Below are 26,716 nucleotides of genomic sequence, written 5' to 3' on the forward strand. Positions count from 1 at the left end.
AGTATTGACGTGGCTTGGTAAGATTAATTTTATTCATAAATTTCTTTAAATAAATAGAAATATGGCGTTCTTTACACATTGGTCGGATGTTATATTTTCTACTTTGAAATTTCGTTTTCTAGAAAAAAAAACTATGTGGTATAAAAACGGCTCAGTTCACGTCTGGTACCCTGTTTAAACCAAACTCCCTCACAGGCAGGTACATTTTACTCGTCTATTCACTTCTATTCACTCGTCTATTTTGTAATTTAATATTCTGTTGTAGTTAAAGAAGTATAATAATGATTTTTCCAAGTAGGACTACAATTAAGTGCATCTGTCTAAATAACGGCGTACAACGCCTTCCAATTTAAATAATTCTATTGCCTTTTAACGAATACATTCTGGCATGAGAAATAAATATTTTTAAAAGTATTTGTAAAAATAGATCAAATCGAATAGTCGGTAAGTGTTTAGTACCGGTTTTTATAATCTGCAATTGATATTGGAAAAACTATACACAGCTACAGTATAACCCAGAAAATAATAGTTAATGACAAATTAACTATTATTGTCATACAAATAAACAGCTGGTGCATAGCCACCTATTCTTACCCAGTAATAGTGCAATAAATTATTAAAAAATGGATGTTGAATGCTACCGAAAACTACAAAAATATATAAGGTGTTGTATTAAAGATAAAGAAAGTTACTATTACGATTCAGATGACAATTTCCAAAATTAAGAAAATTGTCAAACTAAGCTCAGAAATACCATACAGTGTGAATTAAAACAAAAGAATTTATTGCATTAGCTTTTCCAGCCAAATGCTAATCACACTTTGGGAAGAGATACATTGACTTTTCAAGATTTAACCCATTTCAAGCAAGCAACTGCTTAAGGGAGTGCTTATATATTACCAAATCACCATTATTTCATTATTTATATAGTAGTACAAAAACACAAACTTACCATAAATTCGTTCTGTTTGTTCAAAATGCGTTCTTGCGTTTTTCGTAATACAACATGACTTTTACTATTAGTGAAATTCGAAGTGACATCGGATGATGCTTTTAATGGATAGTTTGCTTTTTGAGCAACACTTTCTAACCTTGTTTTCTTGTTATCAATGTGGCTTACTCTTGCTTGTTTTATTAAATTCGGAACAGGGCTAACTTTATAATTATTTTTTAGATCAACAATAGAGCCTTCCGCACACTTTAATTGGTCTCGCATATTCTCACTTTTCTTTATTAAAATATATTTCCGTACATCCTTGGTATTTTTAGGTAATAATTTATTTTTGAACCATTGTTCTTTGCCTTTGTCCTCAATATTTATTTCTGATTTTGTTTTTGGCGTTTGTTTTGCCTTATAAATTTCATCATCTAGTTTGGATCCTTCTTGATTCTTTGGAGGAGGCAGCTTTATATCTGTTTTTGTCTTCGGAGGATCTCTCTTTGATTTATCATCTCGTTTGGGTGATGGTCGAGGAAGTTCTTTTCTTATAAACGGTTGTTCCACTGATATATCAGAACTTTTATCTTTCCCTGTTGTACTGCAAGATGCATCATCATTATTTCTGATAAGTGATTTGATTTCCATGTCATTGGAATCTTTCACAAAATTCACTTGATCCGAAATCGTTGAATCCATATCTTTCTGTTTATATTCCGTATTATTCTGCAGGATATTCATTTTATTTTGTTTTTTGAGACCTTCCCTAGCTTTGTTAGAAATTTCTTTCAATAATTGAAAATGATCCACAATATCCATGGTTGCACTAATATCATTATTTGTTTCTTGTACATGCTCTGTTATATTTTCTTTAAATTGAAATCCCACAATTTTATCATGCCTCGGAGCTCGATTTCCTTTTTTTAAATTCACAAAATAAGAATCATCGAGAGTCTTAAAGGTATGACATATAGTTTCATCGGCAGTTAGCAATTTTGTTTTATTATAATCTCCTATTACATTAGAACAAATTTTGATTTCAGGTTTTGAGGCAGAAGTTGAGAATGTTTGACTTTCTTTTTTCAAAATGTCAGTACTTCCATCAACTTTTTTTATGTTAGATTTAACCATATTCATCTCTTCATTTTTTACTGATTTATCAATACTTTTATCTCTTACAATATCAGATTTATTGCTCGTTACGCTATCTTCTGAAAGCTCTTTGTTATTCCTAAGTCGCCTATTTTGTTTACTATTTGTATTCTTTTGTTCTCGCTCACTCTGACCTACAGATCTACTTGGCATTAAAATCTGTTTGCTATCTTTTATTGCGACTTTATTCTTTCTGGAAGCCACTTTTGATAAATGCAAATCATTGTACGTTCTATATCGTATTTTTTCTTTCTTCGACACTCCACTTTCTTCCTTCCCAGACATTATCTCGGTTGAGTCACGTATTTCATCTTCAACTTTATCTTCATATTTCTCTTCCGATTTGATCTTTGCATCAATTTCCTCAGAATTATCTTTGTTTTCATTTGCATCCCGTGTAATATTGTGAGTATTACCAAAACTTTTTCTTCTTAGATTTTTTGCTCTTAGGTTATCATATTTTTTAGTACGAAGTTGCATTTTTCCTCGTTTTTTTGGAGAGTTTGCTTTAGATTCCACCACTGTTGTATCTGGCCTCGTAAGATTAATTTCATTCATAGGATCTACAAGTAAGTTCTCTAATTCTCTTGTTACGGTTTCATTTGCTTTAGATACGTCTAATGTTTTTTCCAATGGTAATATCTGCTCTTCTTTTTCGTTAATTTCTTGTAATTTATTCAAACTTTCTAATTCACTTTTTGCAACTTCATTTTTCGAATTCACCGTTGAAGATATTCCACTCTTTATAGTTCTCTTTGTTTTTTCTTCCGGAGCTCCTTTCTCATTTTCTTGAGAATTATTAATACCTTGTTTTTTATCACAGGATGTTACTTTATTTTCCTTCAAATCGTTTTTTGGAGGAACCGTTTCATTATATGGGAATGTTAATTTGTAACTATCAGCATCAGAAATAGACTTATCTATATTTTTATTTGGCTCTTCTTCACTTATATTCCTTGTTCTACTGTCCTTTTGAAATTCTCTATTTGCAGTATCAAGGGTAGATCCCGCTCTATAATTCGACATTCTAGATTTAATCTCTTCCGCTAGTTTCACTTTTTGATATAAAGTAGGTGCGACAACTTCAATAGGTTTTTGATTGACACATGGATTCAATTCTTCTTTGGCTACAGAAATATTGACATTTGAGTGAATATCTGGCTTAGAAAATACACTTGTGGTTGTATTTTGTTTTATAGAACTGTCATCAGACGTGAGTTTTGAACCTTTCAATTCACTGGCCTTTCTCACTTTTTCCAATAATGCCCTTGTTGAAATTAGTGATTCTATTTTACTTGTGGGTTCTTTCTTAGTTTTCATGTTGGTTTCCTTGATTTTTCTTATGTGCTTACTTACAGGTCTATTTGGCAAACCTGATAAGGTTTTGTCGGCTCCATCTCCTAGACTGGATTTTCGTTCGTTGGAATTATCAGAGTTCTGAGTAGGAGTTTTTTCAGATTTTTCATAGAGAACTTCTACAGTTTGTTCTTTATTTTCACATTTATACTTAAAAAGTATCTTTTGCAATTTCTCTATTTTACCATCAAATACTTGCGCTGATTTAGGAACATTTTTATTAAAATTCTCTAAAAGATTTTTTTTATTCATATTAGAATATCCCGTTGTTGAAGTTGTACGTTTTTCTACTAATACATCGTTATTAGTTTTAATGTCTTCGCACTTTTGTTTAATAGTCAATTTGTTCGAAGTAGATTGAGAAAATTTGCTAGTATCAAGCGCTTTTATAGATTTATTACTTCCAAGCTCATTCTGTACATGCACCTTGTTTATGACCTCGTCATTTTTCTTATTATTATCAAACTTATCTAATTGAACCTGTTTTTTAATATTCAACTTTTCTATGTAATGTCTCATATCTCTAGATACTTTATCTTCAAATTTGTCTATCTTGGTGTTTCCTTTTAACAATTCACCAATATTGCTTCCAATTTGATAAGTATCGAGTCCCTCTGACATCTCCTTCGGTTTTGTTGTTATCGTCTTTTTACTCGACTGATGATAATTGTCATCCTTTGTAGGCTTAAACCCCGTAACTTCTAATACATATTTGTTAGATTTCTGACTCAAGACGTTATCTGAATGTTTAGTATTATTGTCTTGCACATCATTCTCATCAAGATTTTGACTTAATTTTTCGGTAAAATGTATGGGATGGCCTTGTATAACATCCTTTTTCTTCGGTACTCTTTTCTCACTATCAGGTTCCAGTTCGTATTTTAGATTGTTTCCTATTCCTGGAAAAATGTGAAATTTGAGACAGAGAAAGAAAAATGCTTTATTGTCAAAAAATTGTTACAATTTGTAGACAAAAGCTTATAAAAACTACAAACTAAATAAAGATAAATGAATAAAATGAAATTTTTATATACAGAAAAAAACCACAATTAGTAACAAAATTATGGGTAATAGTAATAATTAATAATTAGTTTGCAGCTCCATAGCAAAAATTAAACCAGTATGCTGCATGCCCGGAATTAAATATTATTATTACAATAAAAGAATAGGAAGCACTTTCCAGTAAATATGCCCTCCAATTATTGCGGTATGCGGGGAAAGATTATATCGATTTGATTTCAATTGGCAAGTGGTTGTGCATTTTTTGCATTGTAAAATATTGAGCCATTAACTAATTCTGAACGTGAAGTAGGTAGGTGAAGGTCGTGCTCCGAGTTCCTAAGTGGGTAGCTTTAAATCTTTTAAAGAAGTCCCTGTAGTGAGCCCTGCTGTTTAGTACGAGTAAATATCTAACAGCTCTCTTATGCAGTTTGGGGATTCGCTCAAATAGAGTCGCACCACACGTACCCCAGAAGGGAAGGGCATATCGGAGATACGACACAATAAGGGCGTTATAGACTGTTAAGGAGGGGGATAAGTTTAGTTCTTTGGAAACTGATCTCAGCGAAAAACAAATGACAAAACCCTCTTTTTGACCAATCTTTCTATGATCTTAAATAACATAGGAAGGAGTGCAATTGGGTGATAATTTGATGCTTGATGGTAAATACTGATTTTAAATTGTTTGTTATAAAGCATTTAATAAAACAGGAGATTATAAATCAGACCGCAAAAAAGTAAGTAAAATTGGGAGATGAAACATAACCCCTAAATACAGGGTAGACCAACGAAAAGTTTGCTCCTAGCTTTTCTCTTTTTTTGTAATTAAATTCAAAAATGGTCGGACACGTCGATTTTGCTTTTGAGGGGGACACATTTTAAACATATTCGATCTGCGCCTTTAACTCCCTAGCGGGGGTGAGTAACAACCTTAAAATTTTAAATGGAAAGAGATATGTTATTTGAAAGGGCACAAAAATGTCTTTCTGATGATACCCTATTTGTTGAATTTTACTAAAACAGTTAAAGCGAAAACGGCTTTAAAGATATTAAGCCGATAATTTTGGTATTAACGGAAAATACAAATTAAGTCTTAATTATTATGAGTAAAAACAACTACAATAATCTCTAAATTATTTAATTTAAAGGAAAACACGACATTATTTATTAGAACTGAACTCATCACTAATCGTTTGCGTTTTTTGTTGAAATAAAAACTGCAGATACATGTAGGAAAAGAATTTATACAGTTTATCTTAGTCTCCTCATTGATTCAGTTTGGTTGCTTTTCAAGTTATTTTAATTTCACGGTACAAAATGATTTATTCCGTTCCAGAACGAGCTGAAATTGTTTTCCAATTTTTTTTATTTTCAAAATAATAGTTATGCTAGTTTTTTATTTCTGGAAATTTAACTGGTGAAGTCTACCTAAACATGTTTGAAGATACAATTGATCCTTTAATAACACAAATAATTGAAGATGATCAAAATCATACTGCTGATTGGCTTAATTTTCAGTCAGATGGAGCACCTCCGCACTATGTGGCTCCTGTAAGACAGTTCTTAGATGACCGTTTTCCTGGACGGTGGATTGAAAGGAGGGGCCCAATTGAATGGCCTGCCAGGTCACTGGATTTATCGCCTTTAGACTTTTTTCGGTAATTAAACACTTTCACGCTCACCTGGTTTTTTGGCTCTAGAAAATCGAAAAATAGATGGATTTTAATGATCTTGGTCTCAAAATTTTCCATTTTACGGCGGATTTATAAAAAAAATTAGTAGAAATAGCTGGAATGAAAATTTCTTATAGTTTTACTGTTTTAAATCGTAAAAAAAACGGTTTTGCAAAATAATCCTTTGCAAAAAATTATGGTAATTATACACATTTTTCGATTTTCTAGGGCCAACCTAACCTAACCTAAACTAACCTAGCATAACCAAAAAACCAGGTGACCGCGAAAGTGTATAATTACCCTTTTGGTAATTACCCTTTTGATAATTATACACTTTCACGGTCACCTGGTTTTTTGGTTAGGTTAGGTTAGGTTAGGTTAGGTTAGATTATATAGAATATAGAATATAGTACGAAACTATTCACGAAAATTGATTGTTTTTCATCGATTTCATTTTAAGCTATAAAAACTGAAAAAATCATTATTTTTGGATTTTTTTTTAAATTGTTTATTAATTTATGTAGAATACAAAAAAAATATAAGAACTTTATCTGATAATGAGATAATTTTTTGTAAAGGATTATTTTGCAAAACCGTTTTTTTTACGATTTAAAACAGTAAAACTATAAGAAATTTTCATTCCAGCTATTTCTACTAATTTTTTTTATAAATCCGCCGTAAAATGGAGCATTTTGAGACCAAGATCATTAAAATCCATCCATTTTTCGATTTTCTAGAGCCAAAAAACCAGGTGACCGTGAAAGTGTATAATTACCCTTTTTTCTTTGGGACACTTAAAATATAAATGTTTTGCCACGAAGCCCGAGTCCATAGAAGATCTTCTTCAACGGATTACAGCAGAGTGCAAAAACATAACACCTGATATGCTACAAAATGTTAGATTTGAACAAAATATGTATTATTGTATGGAATCAAAATGGGTCACATTTTCAACATTTGTTAATGTAAGGTTTTGATAAATCAATTTAACGGCTAGTTTACTTTTTTTTACAAAGCATGTTAAAAATAACAAACATTGGAATGTTCTAATGATTGCAGTTGTTTTCACTCGTCAAAATTAAAACTTATTTGTATTTTTCATAAATACCAAAATTTTCGGTTTAATGTCTTTAATGCCGTTTTCGCATTAACTGTTTTAGTAAAATTCAACAAATAGGGTATCAGTAGAAAGACAATTTTGTGCCCTTTCAAATAACATATCTCTTTCCATTTAAAATTTTAGGGTTGTTACTCACCCCCGCTAGAGGGTTAAGGCGCCGATCGAATAATATGTTTAAAATGTGGCCCCTCTCAAAAGCAAAATCGACGTGTTCGAGCATTTTTGAATTTAATTACAAAAAAAAGAGAAAAGCTAGGAGCAAACTTTTCGTTGAACCACCCTGTATATTCTGTACCACAACAGTAATGCCTTAAAGAATACAAAACAATCAATGTTAATTCAAATACTCAAAGCAGATTTCCTGAATTTATTACAGAAAAAAGCATCTTATTCACTAGATAATAATTGACAAACAACGCGAGGTAAACGTCAAAACTAAAAATTTTCATGATTACAACAATTGGCGATATAACGAAGTCAGCATTTTCTTGAATTGTAGAACAAAAAAAAAACAAGAATGCTGATAAAATATATGATGATATGATATTTTTAGATGGTAATTATTGTTTTAACTGGACGTCTACACACATGTCTGCTGATAATATTAACATTGTGATCAAAAAAGCAAGTTAAGAAGGAACTGTTCTGTCAACACTCGCAATAATATTATTTTATAGTTATGTAATCGTCACCATATCACTTGCGTGACCTTGACAGCTGGAGTAAGATATAATGCACAGTTTAATATTTGTTTAGATTCATCATGCAGTTGAGTATCAAATTTTAAAGACCGGACAACAATGTCCGCAGTGTGATGTAACAGCCGATTACTTCAAATAAAGCTGAAATTTCTGAAACCATTTATGAATTCATACAGAACACACTACCAAGAAACCAATACTCACATTGTCCTAACCAACAATACATTAAATAGAATGTTGGGTAATCCCAAAGACAAAGTACTATATTTGGAAAAGAGTAGTTTCAAACGGCGCGTAAAGTTTTAGGAAAACCAAAATTTCAAATAGGCAACCATTCGAATGAAAGACTTCGAAGTATGGAGGGTAGAGGTAAGGAGGACCATCTCATATGGAGGCTTAGCTTAAAAACTGTCCGCTTGTAGACGATAAATTATAATTCAAAATTTGACCATAATGGCGCTCCAGTCCAAATATCATATGAACTTAGTTATTTTAGATAGAGTGTTAAAAATTTTTAAATGACTATAGTCGTTAATTAAATATTGGTATACAAAATCTAAACTATTCACGTAGTACAAAATAATTTTGTAAATATAACGTAGAAAAGCTACTTTGAGATAACGCTGAATGTTAATTAATTATTGTAAATTTCTAGAAAGAGAGTGTCAATTATCATTTCTTTCTTTCTCTGTCCTTAGACTTGAATTTCTAGCGCTTTATTTAAAATTTACACTCATACGATAGTAGCGCCTCCCTAACGTAAATAATTTGATGGACACTTTCTGTAGCACAGAGATGGTTCTCCTCACCTCTACCCTCCATACTTCGAAGGAAAGTGCACGTTTTCTTATTTAGAAACAAATTTTCGACAGTAGACAAAGTTCTTGCTACGATTCGAGATGATAAGGATAAACCTGAAATAAATTGAGGCACAGTATGAAAACTTTTCAAAAGAAATATTTTCGCTGAGAAGAAAACATCTATAAAATGTATTTCAATAGAAAGCGATATTGTAGTATCGCAGTTGGAAGTGAGAATGGCGCCAGTTCGGGTCTCTACTCCTAACGAGAGTTTGTTATACCATTCTGATGAGACGTAATAACGTCGAAATTAGTTTGAGATTACGAGCCTCTCCTTGGAATTACGAACCATTGGAGATTTTATGAGACTATTGAATGCTTATACTACATACTGAAAAATCAATAATAACCCTACAAATTCGTATTGAAAACATTATAATGCTTTTTCATTCCATGTAAAACGTCATACTTACCAAGCTGACCGGATGATATTCTTTCCAATTTACTCTCATCTTTAACCTGTGCTTGACGTTTAATGGCATAACGATTCAATATAATTTTTGGGTTGGTTACATTTTGATTTTGTTTTTCTTGTCCGGTTACCATATCTTTTTTGTTGTCTGTCTTAGAGGGCACTGATAAAGCAATTGAGATCTTCTCCTTACTATAAATCTAAAATTATATCAAAAAATTCATACAAAATTTTTTCATATATTTTATTCCAGATGTGAATTATTTTGAATTTTAAACTCTAGGATTTATTGGAATTACAAGCGTTTTTTGATGACAGAAAATAGGATGAGGTTTAGCTTGTACACATGTTCAATCTAATCTGATAAACTAATGTAATATCTTCTCCATAATCTCCAAATTTCTTACATTATCACATTCTGAAATCCTTGTCGCATATCTGGATGATTCTTGTTTCATAACAGTTACTTAGGAATGTACGTGTACTTAAGGGATACAGTTTGAGCGAGCGTGAAATATATATTTCATGCTATTTACAACAACATCGTAACTGTGGCTGAGATGGGAGAGTTATTACATCGATTTAACCACATGACCATATCCCTTACTTTGATAATATCGATCCAACACTGAATCGAAGAAATTTTGTACATACAGCTTCGGGCAATAGAAATGCATTTATATTTACGATTCGATGTTTTAATTGGTAAACAGAGTCCACGTGGACTGACGGTTAGATATTAACTGAATTTTGATAATGATGATATAAATCCTCCATACATGAAAAAATAAAGAAGCGACCAAAAATTATAGAGATATTAGTGTCATCCCCTCAAATGCAGGGTTCTTTACAATAATAAAAATAAAAAGATTATACAGGACTGATTAGTGTGATACCGTTCAGTGTCTCCTTTGTCCTTTGAGATATCAATTTGGAAGTTTGAGAGGCTACGGGCATGATAAGACTCCACATTTTAAATTTTTTCACAATCTTACAGGGTGTTTCAGTAAACTGTACCGTATCATTTTTTAAAAATAAAACACCCTATATTTTATTGCATATTTGGTATCAGCTCGACTTTCTCATTACAATAATAAGACGTTGTCATATGTACGTGGTGTTTAAAAAGTTATATACGTTTTTCCATAAAAATGGTAACAAGTTCAATACCGTGCACAATGTAATAGAAATTCAAAAATGATCAATTGTAGTCCAAGCATCTAAATAGTAGTAAAAGTTCTGGAAAATTATTTATTTCGTTGGTATTCATTATATGGGATAGAGAGTGAAAATACTGATACATTATTTTATCTGCCAGCGACTGGAACGCCAAACACACTTCGTGAGGAACAAGATTAATCACTCCAAAAGGAATAAACTATACCATATACCATACAACTATTGAACCTAAAAACCTTATCAACTGGAGAACCAACATACTGGCCGATAGATCTAAACAAAATACCGGACCTAATAGATTTTGCAGTAACTAAGGGCTTATCAGCTTATCTCATATTGAAAGCAAATTATGCTTAGATTCAGATCACACAGCTATTTTAATAACACTAATTGTAAACGTTATCTGAAGAACACCGCTTTTAAAATTATATAACAAGAGAACAAACTAAGAGCAATTTCAACACATAATAAACACCAATATAAACCTAAACCACAGAATACAGGATCCACAATAAGTCAACGAAGCTGTGAAATATTTTTCAAATATTATACAAGAAGTTGCCGGGAAATCAACGCCAATAATTCAAAAGGAAACAGTTAAAATACACAATATGCCCCAGTATATAAGGATACTAGTTAGTGAGAAAAGGAAAGCCAGAAAAAAATGGCTGGCGACTCCTGGTTGCTTGCAATTCTGAACAGATTAATTCAACGTATCAAGAACGCCTAATTCAAAACAGAAACGACTACATCTCTAACTTATCACCACAAGATTATACACTATAGAAAGCTACCAGAAAATTCAAGAGGCCCATTGTGTCAATCACCCCTTTAAGAAAACCCGATGCAAACTGGGCTCGCACAAATGATGAAAAAAGCAATACGTTTGCAGAACACTTAACTAAAGTTTTCACCTCACTTCCATCAAATAATCCAATAATAGATATAGAAACCTACTTAGATCTGCCAACCAACAATCAATTCCCCTAAGAGCAATCACCCCATCAGAAGTGTACGGAGAAATTCAGTTGTTAAGCCTACAAAAAGGTCCAGGGTATAATCTCATTACCGGGAAAGTTTTGAAACATCTTCCAAGGAAAGCCATCCTACTAACCACCATAATATTCAAAAGAATACTACAAATTAATCATTATGAAATACAATGGAAGTAGTTATAGATAATCATGTTAGCGAAGCAAGGAAAACCTAACCATGAACCCAGCTCATAAAGGCCAATTACTTTACTACCACAACTATCTAAACTCTTCGAAAAAATCCTTCTACGTGGAATTAGCGAAATTATACCTAAAGAAGAACTGTTTCCAACACATCATTTTGGATTCAGAGAACAACACTCGACAATCCAACAGTGTCATATATTAGTGAACAATATCAAGCAAGTACTAGAGCAAAAGGAATCATGTGCTTCAACATTTTTAGATATCCAGCAGGCTTTCGACAAAATATGGCATCAAGGACTACTGTTTAAAATAAAACTAATATTACCTCATCATATCTTCCGTTTACCTAAATCCTACCTAAGTAATAGATATATATATATATAAGTCAAAGTCCAAACCTCCTTATCCCATTAACAATCGCTACTTTCGCAGATGATACTGCAATAATATCTTCAGATACAGACCTTACAAGAGCATCAGAAAAGCTATAATATCACCTAAATGTTTTACAAGAATGACTACATTAGTGGAGTATGAAAGTCAACACTGACAAATCCACACAAATCACGTTCACCACAAAACGAGGTATGTGTCCGCAAGTGACCATTAATGATATGCCGATTCCAGTGAAAACAGAAGTCAAATACCCCGGACTACACTTGGACCAAAAATTAACTTGGAAGAAACACATACAAGCTAAGAAACACAATTAAAACTAAAACTTCAGAATATGAACTGGCTTATCGGCAGACGATCGCAGTTAATAATGGAAAATAAGATACTTACGTGCAAAATCATCCTAAAACCAATATGGGCATATGGCATAGAGCTATGGGGCTGCAGTAAACCATAGAACACCAAGATACTGAAGAGTTTTCAATCTGAAATACTTCGCATAATAGATAATGCTCATGTTTTTTAAGCAACCATACATTACACACAGACCTTGGTATTCCAACCATCAAGGAAGTTATTCAGACATCGGCGACAATTAACAAAAATCGCAACGAAAGCCACGAAAATCCACTAATATCCAAGCTTTACACTGATCTAATGGAACAGAGAAGATTGAAAAGATGCTGTTCAGAAGACCTCATAAAGTTATCTACGGAGACCCGTCAGCGATGGAATGGCGACACTCTGGTTGCTAAGAACTTACGTGTCCAGAAATCTGCTGGCAAAGTTCTTGCTTCAGAGTTTAATGGGATTTATTTTTTGGATAAGGGTAGAACAATAAATGGAGATTACTATTCGACATTACTGACTACTCTACGGGAAAAAAATCCCTCAAAAAATTCGTGATTCAGGATTTGACTTACTAGAACACCCCCTTATTCATCTCTTTCCTCAACTGAAAAAAATGTCGTAAATTTTCTTCCGATGAGGAGGTAATAAAAGCTGTGGAGGTCTGGTTTGTAGAGCAAAAAGAAACATTTTTTTTTAAAATCTAGAGAAGTTGTAGGTTCGCTGTAATAAATGTATCGGATAAAGAGGAGAATATGTTGACTAATAAAATATTTTGACATTGAAATTTTGTTTGGTTCTATAGTAGGCTAAGAATTTTTCAATATATATTTGTATGTACTATGTGAACACCTGAAACAGGTCGATTTTTGATCTTAAATTGATAATTTCCAGTATGAAAATATTATCCCTCTCCAGTACCCCCTCTGAATTTTAAGAACCCCCTTGAAAATTTAAATAATAAAAGGGGTCATGTGCCACTTTATTGGAAAAGGATTTTAGTCCTCTTTACAGCGATATAAAGTTTTTTTTTTAATTTGGTGCAATCATAACTGAGGAAATTTATTTTCAAGGTGTAAAATTTTGGCAATATCTCTATCACAAAACTTTACGTAGAATAGAGATAATAATATCGCATAATATTAAAAATGTATATTCCAATACAATTAAATTAAATGATCAAAATGACCAACATTCCCATCTTGATAATATCCGAGGCAATTTTGGAATTCTCGTACAGCATTTTGTATAACCCTCGTGCAAATAATTTGTAATTGTACGTGCAAAATGCGGTGGATCTCCGTTTTGTTGGTAGTGAATAGATCGATATATCTCTTTTGGATAATTAACATCAGGCAAAAGTATTCGTAATGTGGCCACTAAGAAATTAATCATCAAATCTAGATAAACCTTACCTTCACCTGATCCAAAAATAAGGGCTAATAATTATATTGTTAGTGATACCAGCCCAAACGTTCAGGATATTGAGTGTGAGCCTCACACATGCGGTGAGGATTTTCTCTGCTCCAATATCTACACTTCTGTTTGTTAACCGTTCTGTTTAAATGAAACGTCGCTTCGTCAGAAAAAGCTATTTTGTTTATGAACCGCAAATCTGCGTTCATTCTGTCCATCATCAATTCACATAATTCTTGTCTTCTATCAGAATCATCTTCATTTAGCTCCTGAACCAACTGTACTTTGTTGGGGGGTTTTTTTCTTTATGTAAAATAAATTATTTACTTACATCATTGTCGACGGTAAGTTTTCGAGTTGTCTTATGCGGATTTTCCACAATCTCTAGAGGTACATCTAACTTTTTTCATCAGTAAATTGAATATTTCTACCTGGTTTTTCAATATTTTTCACATGTCCAATTTCACGAAACTTTTTTCAATTTTACTAACTGTAGACTGCAAAACGTATTAACCAGGGTATTTATTATTAAAAATTTCACAAACCTCCTTTTCCAAAATCGCCTCGGTTATAGTCAAGATGTGAATGTTGGTTATTTTGAACATTTCATTAAATTGTAAAGTTATCTTCTAAGATTGTTAATAATTTTGTTAATATGAAGAATAATAATTGCTATTACCCCTGGAACTTTCAATTTGATATCTCAAAGGACACTGGACTGAAGGCACTGAACTGTATCACACTATAATCAATCACCTGTATATCTTAAATAGGTCATCAACTGGTTACGGAGCGAAGAACTAGTAGAATCGTTCGGTGGAGAACTCAACACGTTCTGAAGCAGACGCCATATTCCGAAGCGCTTTTAATTTATGCTAGGTAGCGGTAGCAGAAATGAAACGTGAGAAAAATAAACATAACTGAGACAGAGCCAGACCAGAAATTTGTTAAATTAACTGTGTTCTGTGTTCCAACGTTAAGTTATAGCCTTTTTAGAAAACAAATGATTGAATTCGGTCATGAGAATGGGGAAAAAAAATTGTTCATTGAATTGTCCACCATAATTTCATTCTGCATTACAAAGTCTGTTTTTAATATGATAGTGTATGAGTAACTGTACATATCGTAATTTTTTTAAAAGAAACTTGACAAAGTATCACTGATAATGTAACACTCGTTAATTTTAATAATTTCGTTTCAATTAACTAAACAAAAAATAATCAATATAGCCTTTATATATTTTCAATATTTTCATTTGTTTTCAAGTTATAGGATATTAACAAATAAACAAATGATTACATAAAAATTTTCTTAATCATAGCGTTCTTTTAATAAATGTTCAAAAATACCGCCATTGACTTCTAAACATTTTCTGCTTCGTCTACGAAGATCGTTTGTTGCTCTCCCAATTGATTCATTTCTTTCTTCTTTAATATGGGCTGCAGTATTCTCAATTCGTCTAATTAGTGCATCCCGTGTGTCCACTTTTATTTTGTAGACTTCATTTCTCATCCAGCCCCACAAACAAAAATCTAGTGATGTGAAGTCTGGAGATCTTCAGGCCAATTAATGGGACCTCCACGACCAATCCAACGCCCTGGAAAACGTTCGTTCAAACGTTGCTTGACCTAACGAGTGACATGTGCAGGAGCTCCATCGTGCTGATAGTACATCTGAATTCTAATATTTATAGGAACATCCTCTAGTAGGCCTTGTAATTCATTTTGTAAAAAATTTAGGTAGTTGTCTCCTCTGAGACGATTCTCCAAAATTAAAGGGCCAATTAAATAACTGTCAACCATACCACACCACACGTTTACAGAAAACCAATATTGAAAATTGCTTTCGACTGTTGTGTGGGGATTTTCGTCCGACCATACATGATAGTTACGAGTATTATTAATGCCATCACGGGTAAATGTAGCTTCATCCGTAAAGAGTATATTTTTATTTATCCATCGACAAAACTCCATACGGTCAGCGTAATCTTCTTCGTGAGCTAGTAGTTGCCTCTTCTTCTACTATAGATGCAAAATATTTTTTACTTCTACCAAACCTTGTCGAGTAGCGCGTTCATTGATATGTTAGCACTGGGAAGCTTACCAGTCTCACACAATTTTCTAAAAACTCTAATAAATACGTTTTTATCAGGATATCTTTGGTGTGGAAAACGTTGACGATATTCTTCAATAGCAGCTGAAGCATTTCCATTACGGAAGCCATAAACAAACACCATATTTGCATATTCTAAATTTGAATAAGTATCTGGCATTTTGCAACACTAACAATCACATAAATTCGAAATCAAACGTTCAGTTACTGTTCACTGGACACTGACAGTTCATCAAAACGTCAGAATTATCAAATGCCTTTGAGATTCGTACATTGCATACTTTGATAATTCAGATATAAGTAGAACATTTTTAATTACTCCATAACTTGAAAACAAATGAAAAGCGGATAAGAACATATGAGTTTTTTTACATTATTTTCACGTGTATAATACACTCCTAGATTTTGGTGCGCTCCTCCCGACTCACCCTGTATAAAAAATATACCTGGCAAAAATTGACAATTGACAGGAATCAAAGACAGCTGCGAATATTATTTCTGTTGGTTCAAACCAACTTAAGTCAGAGTAAATGTGAAATGGTAATAGTCATATGTGCCCTGAAATCACACAAACTTGCATACATGGATTATGCCTGTTGATTCGTCTATTTTCCTGTAAGTTGGAATTTCTGGAACCGTTGGCGATATTTACTGTTTACAATACCACTACACCAACACTCACAATTGCACTGTCTGACGCGCGTTTCAGAGACTGAAGGTAATTTGTACCTTCAGTCTCTGAAGACGATAACTTGGTTATCGAATCGCGCCGCGCGCGTCAGACAGATTAATTATTAATCTTGGTGTAGTTGTGGTGTAAACTGTGTATTTAGTATCTTTTCCTGTAAACAAAATATTCTTATTTGAATAGTCTATTAGTACCTTTGGTTGAAGTTTGTGAGAAATAGAAGTTTCTTGTTTGTCCAACGAATCAACTTTTACATTCTTGGCTCTGCTATCTGGTTTAACAGAGAATCCTATTTTATTCTTAATATTCCTTATAGGATATACTATCTTAAAAGGCTCCTTAAGTTTCGGATGTGCGATATCAATGGTTTTTTTATACCTTGTCATATCTTGAATAGTTTGTTTTGAGTTTACAACCTGCCTCTTCTTCGGAAAATTTGCATTCGATTCTATTTTCGCGGTATTTTTCATAATTTCATGTACCATGCTTCCAACTTTAAGTGGTTTCGGATACAGACTTTCGTTGATAAATGGATGATCAATTCGCTTCTTTTGCTTTTTTATTTTCAAACATTGTTCCATAGCCTAGAATCGACAAAATAAATTTCTATACAAATTTTACAGAAAATTACAGAGGGTGTCTCATAAGTGATGTCTTCCATATTTGACAATTCCTACACAACAATTTAAACATGTGGCAACCTTTTATGACTAGTTTTTAATTCTATGAAAAGTAGGTACAATGAGTCACTTTCTAATAATCATTCTCGCTTAGTTTATCGACGACATTTTATAATAAATAGTATGATAAATATGAAATTCGTGTATAGTTAAGACATTATTGGAAACAAAAATTTGAAGCAACCGTTTAAACGATGAAACCACAGTGTTGGTTTCATCATTTAATAATGGAGATTTGAAACTTGCTCAGGTCGTCCACTTGCGTGGGATATTGATATTACAAAAGAAGCGGTAGAAAACTAATCTTCTACTAGCACTTGCCGATTATCGGACTCCCAAGATTCAAGCAAAACGTCAAGTAAAGGTGCGTAAAAAACTCCTTGCTCTACCGAAATATGATCGTTTTATTAGACGCATTGTAATTACAATCAGAAATAGATTTATCTAAACAATCCGAACGTAGAAAATCGGTGGCTGGCCAAAGGAAAATTACTAGAGCCCGCAGCAAAGATAATTCATTACGTGTCTAGTGGAATTATGAATCCAAATCATCAGATGTATAGTGGACAGCTGATGTGAATGTTTAAGTTGTCATTGGAAAGATACTCAGTTAACCTAAATCAGGTTCTCTTACACAAAAACAATGCTAAACTATATACTGCAAAAGTTATGCGTTATAAGATCGAATAACTTTTGCAGTGGTATGAACTTTCGCCACATCCAGCATTTATCCTGGATTTTGCACCATCAGATTACTATTTATTAAGATCCATGGCGAAATTCATGCGTGGGAAAAATTTTAATCCGAAGAAAATGTTGAAAATGCATTGCGAAAACTTTTTGGATCCAAGACCAGAGGTCTCGAAGACTTTTCTGAATATTGGATTGATATAGTAGAACTCGATAGGTCGTACTTCGAATAATGAGGCGCTTTTTTCCATAATTATTCGATAAACACAGTGAACATTGGAACCTGATATTATTTAAAATATCATCTTTCTCATGTCTATATGTGAACATAAATAATTAAGTGGGGTTATTAGTATAGGTTGCCTCAATTATATCTATATCACGTAATTAATTCGTAATAGCTATTACTCGCCAATAGAATACGAGGTCTGGCTATTAAATAACAAGAATGGTCACGAAAAAGGGTTTTATTATGAAAATTATTCTTAATTCGAATGCTCCCATTCAATATACTCCCCTTCCCTCAGCGCACACCTTTCCATACGTTTTTTTCATTGATCGAAGCACTACTGGAAGTCTTCTTTGATGAGTGCCTTTAAGAGCTCTACCGTTTTGTGCTTCACCGCTTCCATCGACTCAACTGAGATTCCTTTCAAAGCAGATCTTTTTTTAACCTTTGTAACCTTTCAAGGAAATCTGAGCTGACCCGATGACGCAAGAGCTTTTGGTCGGGAGACAGATTTTTTGGCACAGATATTTGTAATGTGTAATTCCTCGTGTAAATTTTTTTAACCGTTTCTTTATCGGCGTTTACAGCCTCGGCACGCACAATTTGGTTGATTTTGGTCACTGTTTCCAGAGTTAAAACATTCACAAGGCGACCTGGGTGCTGATCATCTTCAGTGCTCTCTCAGCTATCACTAAAGCGCTTACACCACTCAAAAACAAGCGCACGAGATAGAGAATTGCCACTATAAAGTTTGACATTTTTAATGGTGAGTATACTTAGAACGTGCTGTCATACGAGTGGTATTTGAGTTTTTTACACATACTTGAAACATTTATCTTTGTCAAGAAATGGAATTAAATCGCGAATATTTTCGTCCGATAATTTTCTATGACTTTCGACGTGGATTAAACCAACAGCAGTGTGCATATCAACTCGCTTTGACTTCTAGTGATGAATCATCATCTCGTGCCTCCGTGTTTCGCTGGTTTTCCAAATTTAAATCGTGCTCACACTTCGCTACAGGATGAATTTTGTGAATGTCGTCGTATTGTATGAGCATTTGACTGTCAAAAAGATTTGTTCGTGTTGTATACCACATAATTTGATAATCGCTCAAAACAAAGATCGTGACGATTGGTGCGAATAAATGTTCGAAAAATTCAATTGCGGTGCTTCAAAAGTCGTCTATAAGATCAAGACAGGCGAAGAATCATGGATTTAAACAACAATCGACTGTATGGGTATTTCAAGACGACCCAAATCCAACAAAAGTTATTCACACACAAAGTACTTGTCCGTCGCTATAAGGCGAGCTCTCACACATCTGTTCAAACAAAAACGTCAAAACAGTCAAAACATCAAATTGATGGATCATCCGCCGTACAGTCCTTGTTTTGCACCCAATAATTTCTTCTTATTCCTGCAGATCAATAATAAATTTCTAGGTCAACGTTTTTCTCCATCTGAGATATGTTTAAATCACATGCTTTGGAGGTACCTTAATCGGAATGGAAAAATTGCTCAACAATTATGAAGAATACTTTGAAAAATAATAAAAACTTGAGTAGCAATCCTTGTATCACTGCATTTATTAAAAGTTGATTTCCTTTACCCGTCATATTATAAATATTACTTTATGTGATAGTTCTACTTGTTATATTGTTAACACTTCCACAATTTTTCTTCTTCGTTCAAACTTATTGCAGATTATCACCGAAATGAAGAGTGAAAAGGTTAAACATATTTTCTACAAATTTCCTAAAATTCGTCTGACAAAATATTTTGGTTTTGGTTACAGGTTTATTGACTATAAGAGTTTCTGCTTTCAATAAATCCATGATTAATGCACTGAAATATTTCAAAATTTTATATTTGAGGAGTTGTTTTGGTCATCAGATATTGTTAATTCGGATTTATTCAGTTCCTCCGATGTGAGAGTCTTGGTTTTTGTGGACAATAGCTTTCAAACTGGCGTTTTAGGAATGCTTGTAGATTCATATGATTGTTAAAAAGATTACGGTGAATTTTCAGGGTCCTTTTTAACATTTAGTAAAAATAGTAAGGACTTCTACTTCTTGTTCTATTCAGAAAAATACTCGTAAAACGAATGTTCCATAAACATCTTATATGGGGCATTACATTTTCTCTTTGATTTTGTTGAGAGGAGTACTGCTACGCATTACGACATCATCAAAAGCACTCGTACTAGTCATAAATTAATATTAGACGCAGAACAAACTAAACTCACGATAGAAACTCAAAAAATTTATAAAACGCCACTATTAATTTTTGTTAAAACAAATGTATACACTATAACAATCGCGCGGCACTTACTTGCGCCGAAATACCTATGATAAAATTTTATATGATGATTGAATGCCATCGAGTTATCAATCTCATTTAATTAAAAAGAAAAATACCGTCATTGTTTATCAATATTGCTTCAGTAATCCATATATTATGTAATAGTTATAAATAAATTATGTTATTGAATTTTAAATATTTGTCATGTAGTTATCAATATTTTGTTGCTAAATTATCTAAATTTTAGGTCTCTATCAATTTAAATTTCATTTAAATGCATATAATATCGAAGTTTCGACTACTTAGTATAGCACAAATAGCAATGGAAGATCTTAAGGATTCAATAGTTGTTGTGAAAGTCCTCGTAAGTACATATGATAAGGAATAATGTTTTATGTTTTGACATTAGCTTCTGATTTGTTTCTCAATTGATTAAAGTATCTTTCATTCTTTCCTTGAATTTAATTATTTTCTTTCAATGTAGCTTTTACTTCCAAATTCAGGATCTGATAGTTGAATAGATCTATCAGTCAAACTTATTATCATTGATCTTTTTTGTGACATACAATGATACGAAATGAAGTTCATATATCTTGAGTACCAAGATGGTTTCGTATACTATTCTGTTCTTATGTTATTGTTAATTTTATATAGTGTGACATCCAGAAAATTGATTGTATTATTTTATTCGATTTCTATTGTGAATTGAAGTTTTTTATGACAAGAATTGAATTTTTTATTTATGTTTTCAATTTGATTCTTCGGGACGGCAGTAATGCATCTACATATCGGAAACAGAATGGAATATTGATATCAAGTTTGCTTGAGACAGTTTCCTCAAGATCGTTCATTAGAAATTGTGCTAAACACTTGAAATGGAAGCCCCCATAGCACAACCATCCATTTGTTTGTATATTTCATTTTCATATTTAAAGTACGTACGTTGTTGTAAATGTGAGTTCTATAGCTTTTATAAATTCGTTTTGAGATATTTCTGTATATGCTCTAATTTTGTACCATTTTTTTATTAATATATTCTTCACAATGGAAATTGTAATATTTGTATATAAAGAAACTACATCTAACGAAATAAATACATATCCGTTAGGACTTATACTTTCAATTTTTTCTTTGGACTTCCATGTGTTTTTGATATAGTATTTATTTTGGTATATAATTATTTTTAAATAATTAGATAATTGGGTAAGAGAAGTTTGAATGCTTGAAACAATCAGTCGAAGGAGAATGTCAGGCTTATGCAGCTTTGGTAAACTATATATTTTAGGAAGTAAGGCATTGGGAATTTTCAATTTTTTGCAAAATCAAAAGTTGTTCTTTCCAAGATCGAATTAGATTATTATTTTGTTTTTGATAAGAATAGGATCTTGTTTAATTTTTTTGTAAGTTGTCTCATCGTTTAATAATTTCTTGATTTCATTATTATAACCTTCTGATTTCTTAATAACCGTTTTAGTAGATTATCTGCTTTCAAAATTTTGAAATATCTCTTTTGATAAATTCTTTGGTTTTAGTGATATTTTGAAATTTGATATTATTTTATTTTGAATTCCGTTATTTAGATGATTGGTGTTACATTCAATATTACATAAGGTATTTGTCGCTAGAAATATAAAAATATAAATTCAATTATAAAGATTCAAAAATCCTTGGAAAGGGATCTAATACTCGAAAAAGAGAACTTTTATAAATGATTCACATTCATAAGAACAAAAAAGCTATAAATGATAAAAAAGACCTAAATAATTAAGGTTACATTTATAACTCTATTTTTTTAAATTCTAATGAAACTACAACCAGAAAGCCCAGCATAAATCTGACCCAAACCCAAAATGTCAAACTATCCAAACTTATTTCGCTCCAAAAACTTCCTCCAAATACTATTGATATAGACACACTTACTCACAAGTATTCCGACACCCCTATCCCCCAATGTGCCAAATAGACTCTTACCAAAGGCTTCAATAACGTTATCACGCCCAAATCCATACTAATAGAAACCCTCATTTGCCAAACAGAGAACGTTATCCCCGAACTCCCTTGCAACCAAGCCGAAATTATCAGGCAGGATGTTGACAAGGTCCTCCGAACATCAAAACTTCCTCCTTCCAACCTGACCTCCATGGAACGACAGAGTCTCAAAGATATTTATAACAATCCTAATATTGCAGGGCAATGCCGCGGTCGTCCTCAATACCGTCACATATCTAGAAAAGACAACAAAAGCTCCTATCTAACCAAACTTTCTTCCGACATCAAAACCAAACTCATACCTCGAGAAAAATAATCCCGCATTCCTCGTATAATCGGTCTTTAGAAAATTCACAAGTCCGATCTTCCACTACATCCCATTGTTAGTGCATTTAAGGGTCCCATCCAACTCCTAGTCCGACATCTTGCCGAAATTCTTCAGCGAATTGTCTTTGTCTATCTTAGAAACTAGTCACCACATCGCCCCAGATTGTTCCATATTCTAAGGCAATTCTACCGACAACTCAAAGTTGCCCCCATGGGATCTCCTCTCTCTCTCCCGTCATTGCCAACATTTTCTTGGACCATTTGAAAATAAAGCACTATACTCCTTCCCTCTCCGACCAAGTTGTTGGCTACGATATGTTGATAACACTTTTGTCATTTGGCCCCACGGAAGAGATACTTTAGATCCCTTCCTGTTCCATCTTAATGACGTATATACTTGTATACAGTTCACGATGGATGTGGAGGAGGAGTCATCTCTTCCATTCTTGACATCACGATTAGAAAACTGAAGAATTCAGTCGACAATCTGAAATCAATTTTTAGAGACAAACATTGATTCGGACTGGTTACAACAAATTCCAAATTTCTAGGAGCATCCACAAATTTTCATCTCCAACTCCTCCATCCTTCTCCACTGTTTTGAAAGATCAACTTCCTTACATCAAAGGTGTAACAGACAAAATTTGCAGAATCTTCCCTAAGGTATTTGCACAATCTTCAAACCCAATCAAAAACTCTCCCACCTAATCTGATTCGTCAAAGACAAAATAACCAATGAACACCATGGATTGTATGAATTCCCCTGCTCAGATTGCCTCCGTTCCTATATTGGCCAAATAAATCGACGTATTTCCATCAAAGCCAATAAACACTTGTTATCTGTCACTAATTACGATACTTCCTCTACCCTTGCCCAACATCGTATCAATAGAACGTCCAGGATTATTCGAGGAGTTATCGAAATAGAAAAACGTTAAAACTGTCTGAACACAAGGGACGAAAGGCAGAGATTGCCGGCAACTTCGAAACACCTTCTACATCCACTTCGCTCCAATACCACTCCAGCCAACAACAACATTTCCTCTAAAGCCCCCCAGGAAGCCGATCTCCACACATTTATTACCCCTCCCACCTATAATATACTTTCCACGTGTGCCAAAACCCCTATAATTACAAGGTCCAGGCGACTAGCTCCCCAGTTAGCTCAAGCCCAGCAGTTAGTGTCAACAGTGTTTTTGATAGTAAGCATATTATTTTTATTCTCTATTTCAATCATTGTATGTTTTTGTTTCAGCTTTCCATTTTCTCGGTGAAATTGCAAGTACATAGTAGACAGATTGAGGTCTTGGAATCAACCAAGAAAAAGGGGTGATTTGTTGCGTGAAGTAGGCAGATTGATACTACGGAATCGGATCAATTCTTACTAATGAAGTCAGTGTTTCAGTATTGTAGTAAATTTTAAAATAAAATTTTAATGATACGCATATTCTAATTAAAGTTTGGAGGAACCGTGAGGACAAAAAGTATGATATAGTTGTAATGTGTACCTTTTTAAAATTTGTATTGGGAAATTCTCTCTTGGAAGGTTTCTTACTTAAATTTATTCCAGACGAGAAAAAACTTGTGACTGAAGATGTACGAAATTTCCTGGTTTGAATTAAATCTCTTGATCTTCCAGCAAAAATAGATTTTTTCATTATTTGATAATTTGTTTCAAAGATTGAAGTTGAACGCGAATCTGAAATGAAATATTATTTAAAAAAATTAAATAAATCAGAATTTACTTTTTTTCAGTACATAAGCATTAGTCTAGACATAAATGTTATACTGATATATGAAAAATATATGAAATATAAACTTTAATGTGAGTTTGAAACCAACAATATTGCCTTTATGATACTAAGCCTACGTAGAAAAAACGAAATGATTGCGCTCTTAAAAATTATAAAGTTCCACTTGATAAGACAGATAAGAAATGCAAAGGCAATAGTGATAAATAGATATACTTGATTGGCTGCGTATTTTTTCCATACACCAATATACATATTGTATGCTATGAAATTTTATTTAAATTCTGGTTTATTGATCATCATTTAATTTATATTTTGATATGATTTATTTTGTTGATTACTTATTGGATAGTGATGAGGATATTGATTTTGTGGAATTCCTTCAATACGAAAGATGCCCTTATGTGATAAGGGAAATTTTGAGAAGTGGCATGAACATGATTTTCATGCTAGATCCGATCAATTCTTTTATTTTCTATTATATGCTTCTTCTTGCTAGAAAGTCACATCAGTAAATTTCTCTCTTCGAGAGTGAAATTGCTGTCTCGATTCTTAGTGTTAATATTTTCCATTTCTTCAAAATAAATTTCGCTCACAATAAATCAGTTAAAATTGTTAAAGCTTACACATATCAGAAAGCAATATATTCCAAAAATCAATATTTAGATTCAGATGCCAATTGCTGTTGTATGGACTATCTTCAAGTTTAACTGGCCTATCTGACAATTGGAAGTAAGACGTATAGTTCTTCCAATATCAATTACAGAAGATAGCCTATGGTAGATTAAACAACATTGTAGGTAAGTTTTTATAATCTGCTATTAATATTGGAAGAGCTATAACTAACTCACAATTTAAGCAACAGTTAAAGTGTAATTGATAAACTGGGCCTGAGTCTACTACGTACATCTATCCTTTTACGGTAGGGTTCTACGTGTAAAATTCACCACATATTTTCATCGTTTTCTGAACGCTTTCAGACTAATATTATTTTGCCTTACTCTTGTGTACAACACTGATCTTTAGTTGACGTTGTACTTATCCGACAGGTTTGTTGTTTCAAATTCCTCCAAAAATTTCCACAAAAACGCATAAATCCAACATTTCTAAAACGCTGAAGGGTCTGTTTCCATTATTTTGTCCGTATGTACAATTGTAATTTATGCTACATGCCTATTGTTATGAAATAGTTCTATTGAAGAGAAAACACACATTCTGGCAACATCGAGGACAAGGGTATCGCCGTTCGATCACAAAAACTCTTCTAGCTTTTTATGTTTATATCAGCTCCTGCATCAATAATGGTTTTCAGCATATCAAGACTACCCGCATCAGCTACCCAATGAATTAAGTATAACCCCTTACTGACAAAATCTGATTTGTTTGTTTCGAGTTTTTACTTGTTTTATATAATTTTTTCTGATGTGACCAATAAAGTCCGATTGTAGTATATTTGTCAACAAGCGTTGAAGAAACTTTAATCCAATGTTCAGATGGTGTTTCTTCAATATCTTCATCAAAAGTGGGATCTACAGTTTTGACAGTTTCTATATACTTCTTGATAACTATTCCAAGCTTCCCTTTTTGAGTGAGCAATATTTGATTATCCAAAGCGGTTACTAATTTTTGCACTTGACAGGCGACCTTGTTAAATGAAAAAGTTAAAGTATCAACATCACTTATATCTATTCCTAGTTCTTCTAAATCGCTAAATTTATCTACTGATTCTGCAATTTTTATTGGTTGGAGCTATTCAATAGCTGCAATTTTTTTTGGTTGCGGTTTCTAATCCTTCATATTTACTAAAAGTTACAAACACGTAATTCTTTGATAAGCATGTTTTTTTTATCAAATACTACTGAAGCTTGTTATGTGTGTCCAAATTTCTAAAATACGTTTTCAATTCTCTGTGACTTACAGTCCAAGGTATGTTACTCACATATATCTTAGAAAGTCTATCACCATTTGAGGCCATAACTCAAGCTTTCTAAAAATTTCTATCAAATGAATGCTGTGATCACCAATTAAATCGTATATATATATTCAGTTCTATACTGTTACCCAAGTTATCGGTGTCGTGTACTATGCACTCCAATTCCCACTTTTACAACAAATGTTCAATAGACTAATCAGAGCTTTGCAGTTTTTATAGAGATATTAACAGAATAAAGTCGTTGTTAAGTTTAAAATCATTTTAAGGAAACACATATTTATAC

The 26,716-nt window shown here is 32.8% G+C and overlaps 1 protein-coding gene and 1 long non-coding RNA gene across 2 annotated transcripts in view; one reads left to right on the forward strand and one right to left on the reverse strand.

Annotated features, from left to right (window-relative positions):
* Nucleotides 1-15,966, reverse strand: part of LOC130446920 (uncharacterized protein PF3D7_1120600-like) — a 34,015-nt gene extending 18,049 nt beyond the window's left edge. Inside the window, exons 1-3 of the mRNA XM_056783443.1 lie at nt 15,834-15,966; nt 3,727-4,344; nt 953-3,675 (exon numbers count right to left, since the gene is read on the reverse strand). Coding sequence (XP_056639421.1) covers nt 953-3,675; nt 3,727-4,344; nt 15,834-15,966 — 3,474 coding nt within the window. The remainder of the gene's footprint in view (nt 1-952; nt 3,676-3,726; nt 4,345-15,833) is intronic.
* Nucleotides 15,967-20,711: 4,745 nt separating this feature from the next.
* On the forward strand, nt 20,712-24,394 carry LOC130446626 (uncharacterized). Its single transcript, XR_008910170.1, has 2 exons — nt 20,712-20,797; nt 24,005-24,394. It is a non-coding gene; the product is annotated as an uncharacterized LOC130446626 (long non-coding RNA).
* The last annotated feature ends 2,322 nt before the right edge of the window (nt 24,395-26,716 follow it).

This window comes from Diorhabda sublineata, chromosome 7 (assembly GCF_026230105.1).
Source record: "Diorhabda sublineata isolate icDioSubl1.1 chromosome 7, icDioSubl1.1, whole genome shotgun sequence".
NCBI classification, from domain to species: Eukaryota; Metazoa; Arthropoda; class Insecta; order Coleoptera; family Chrysomelidae; genus Diorhabda; species Diorhabda sublineata.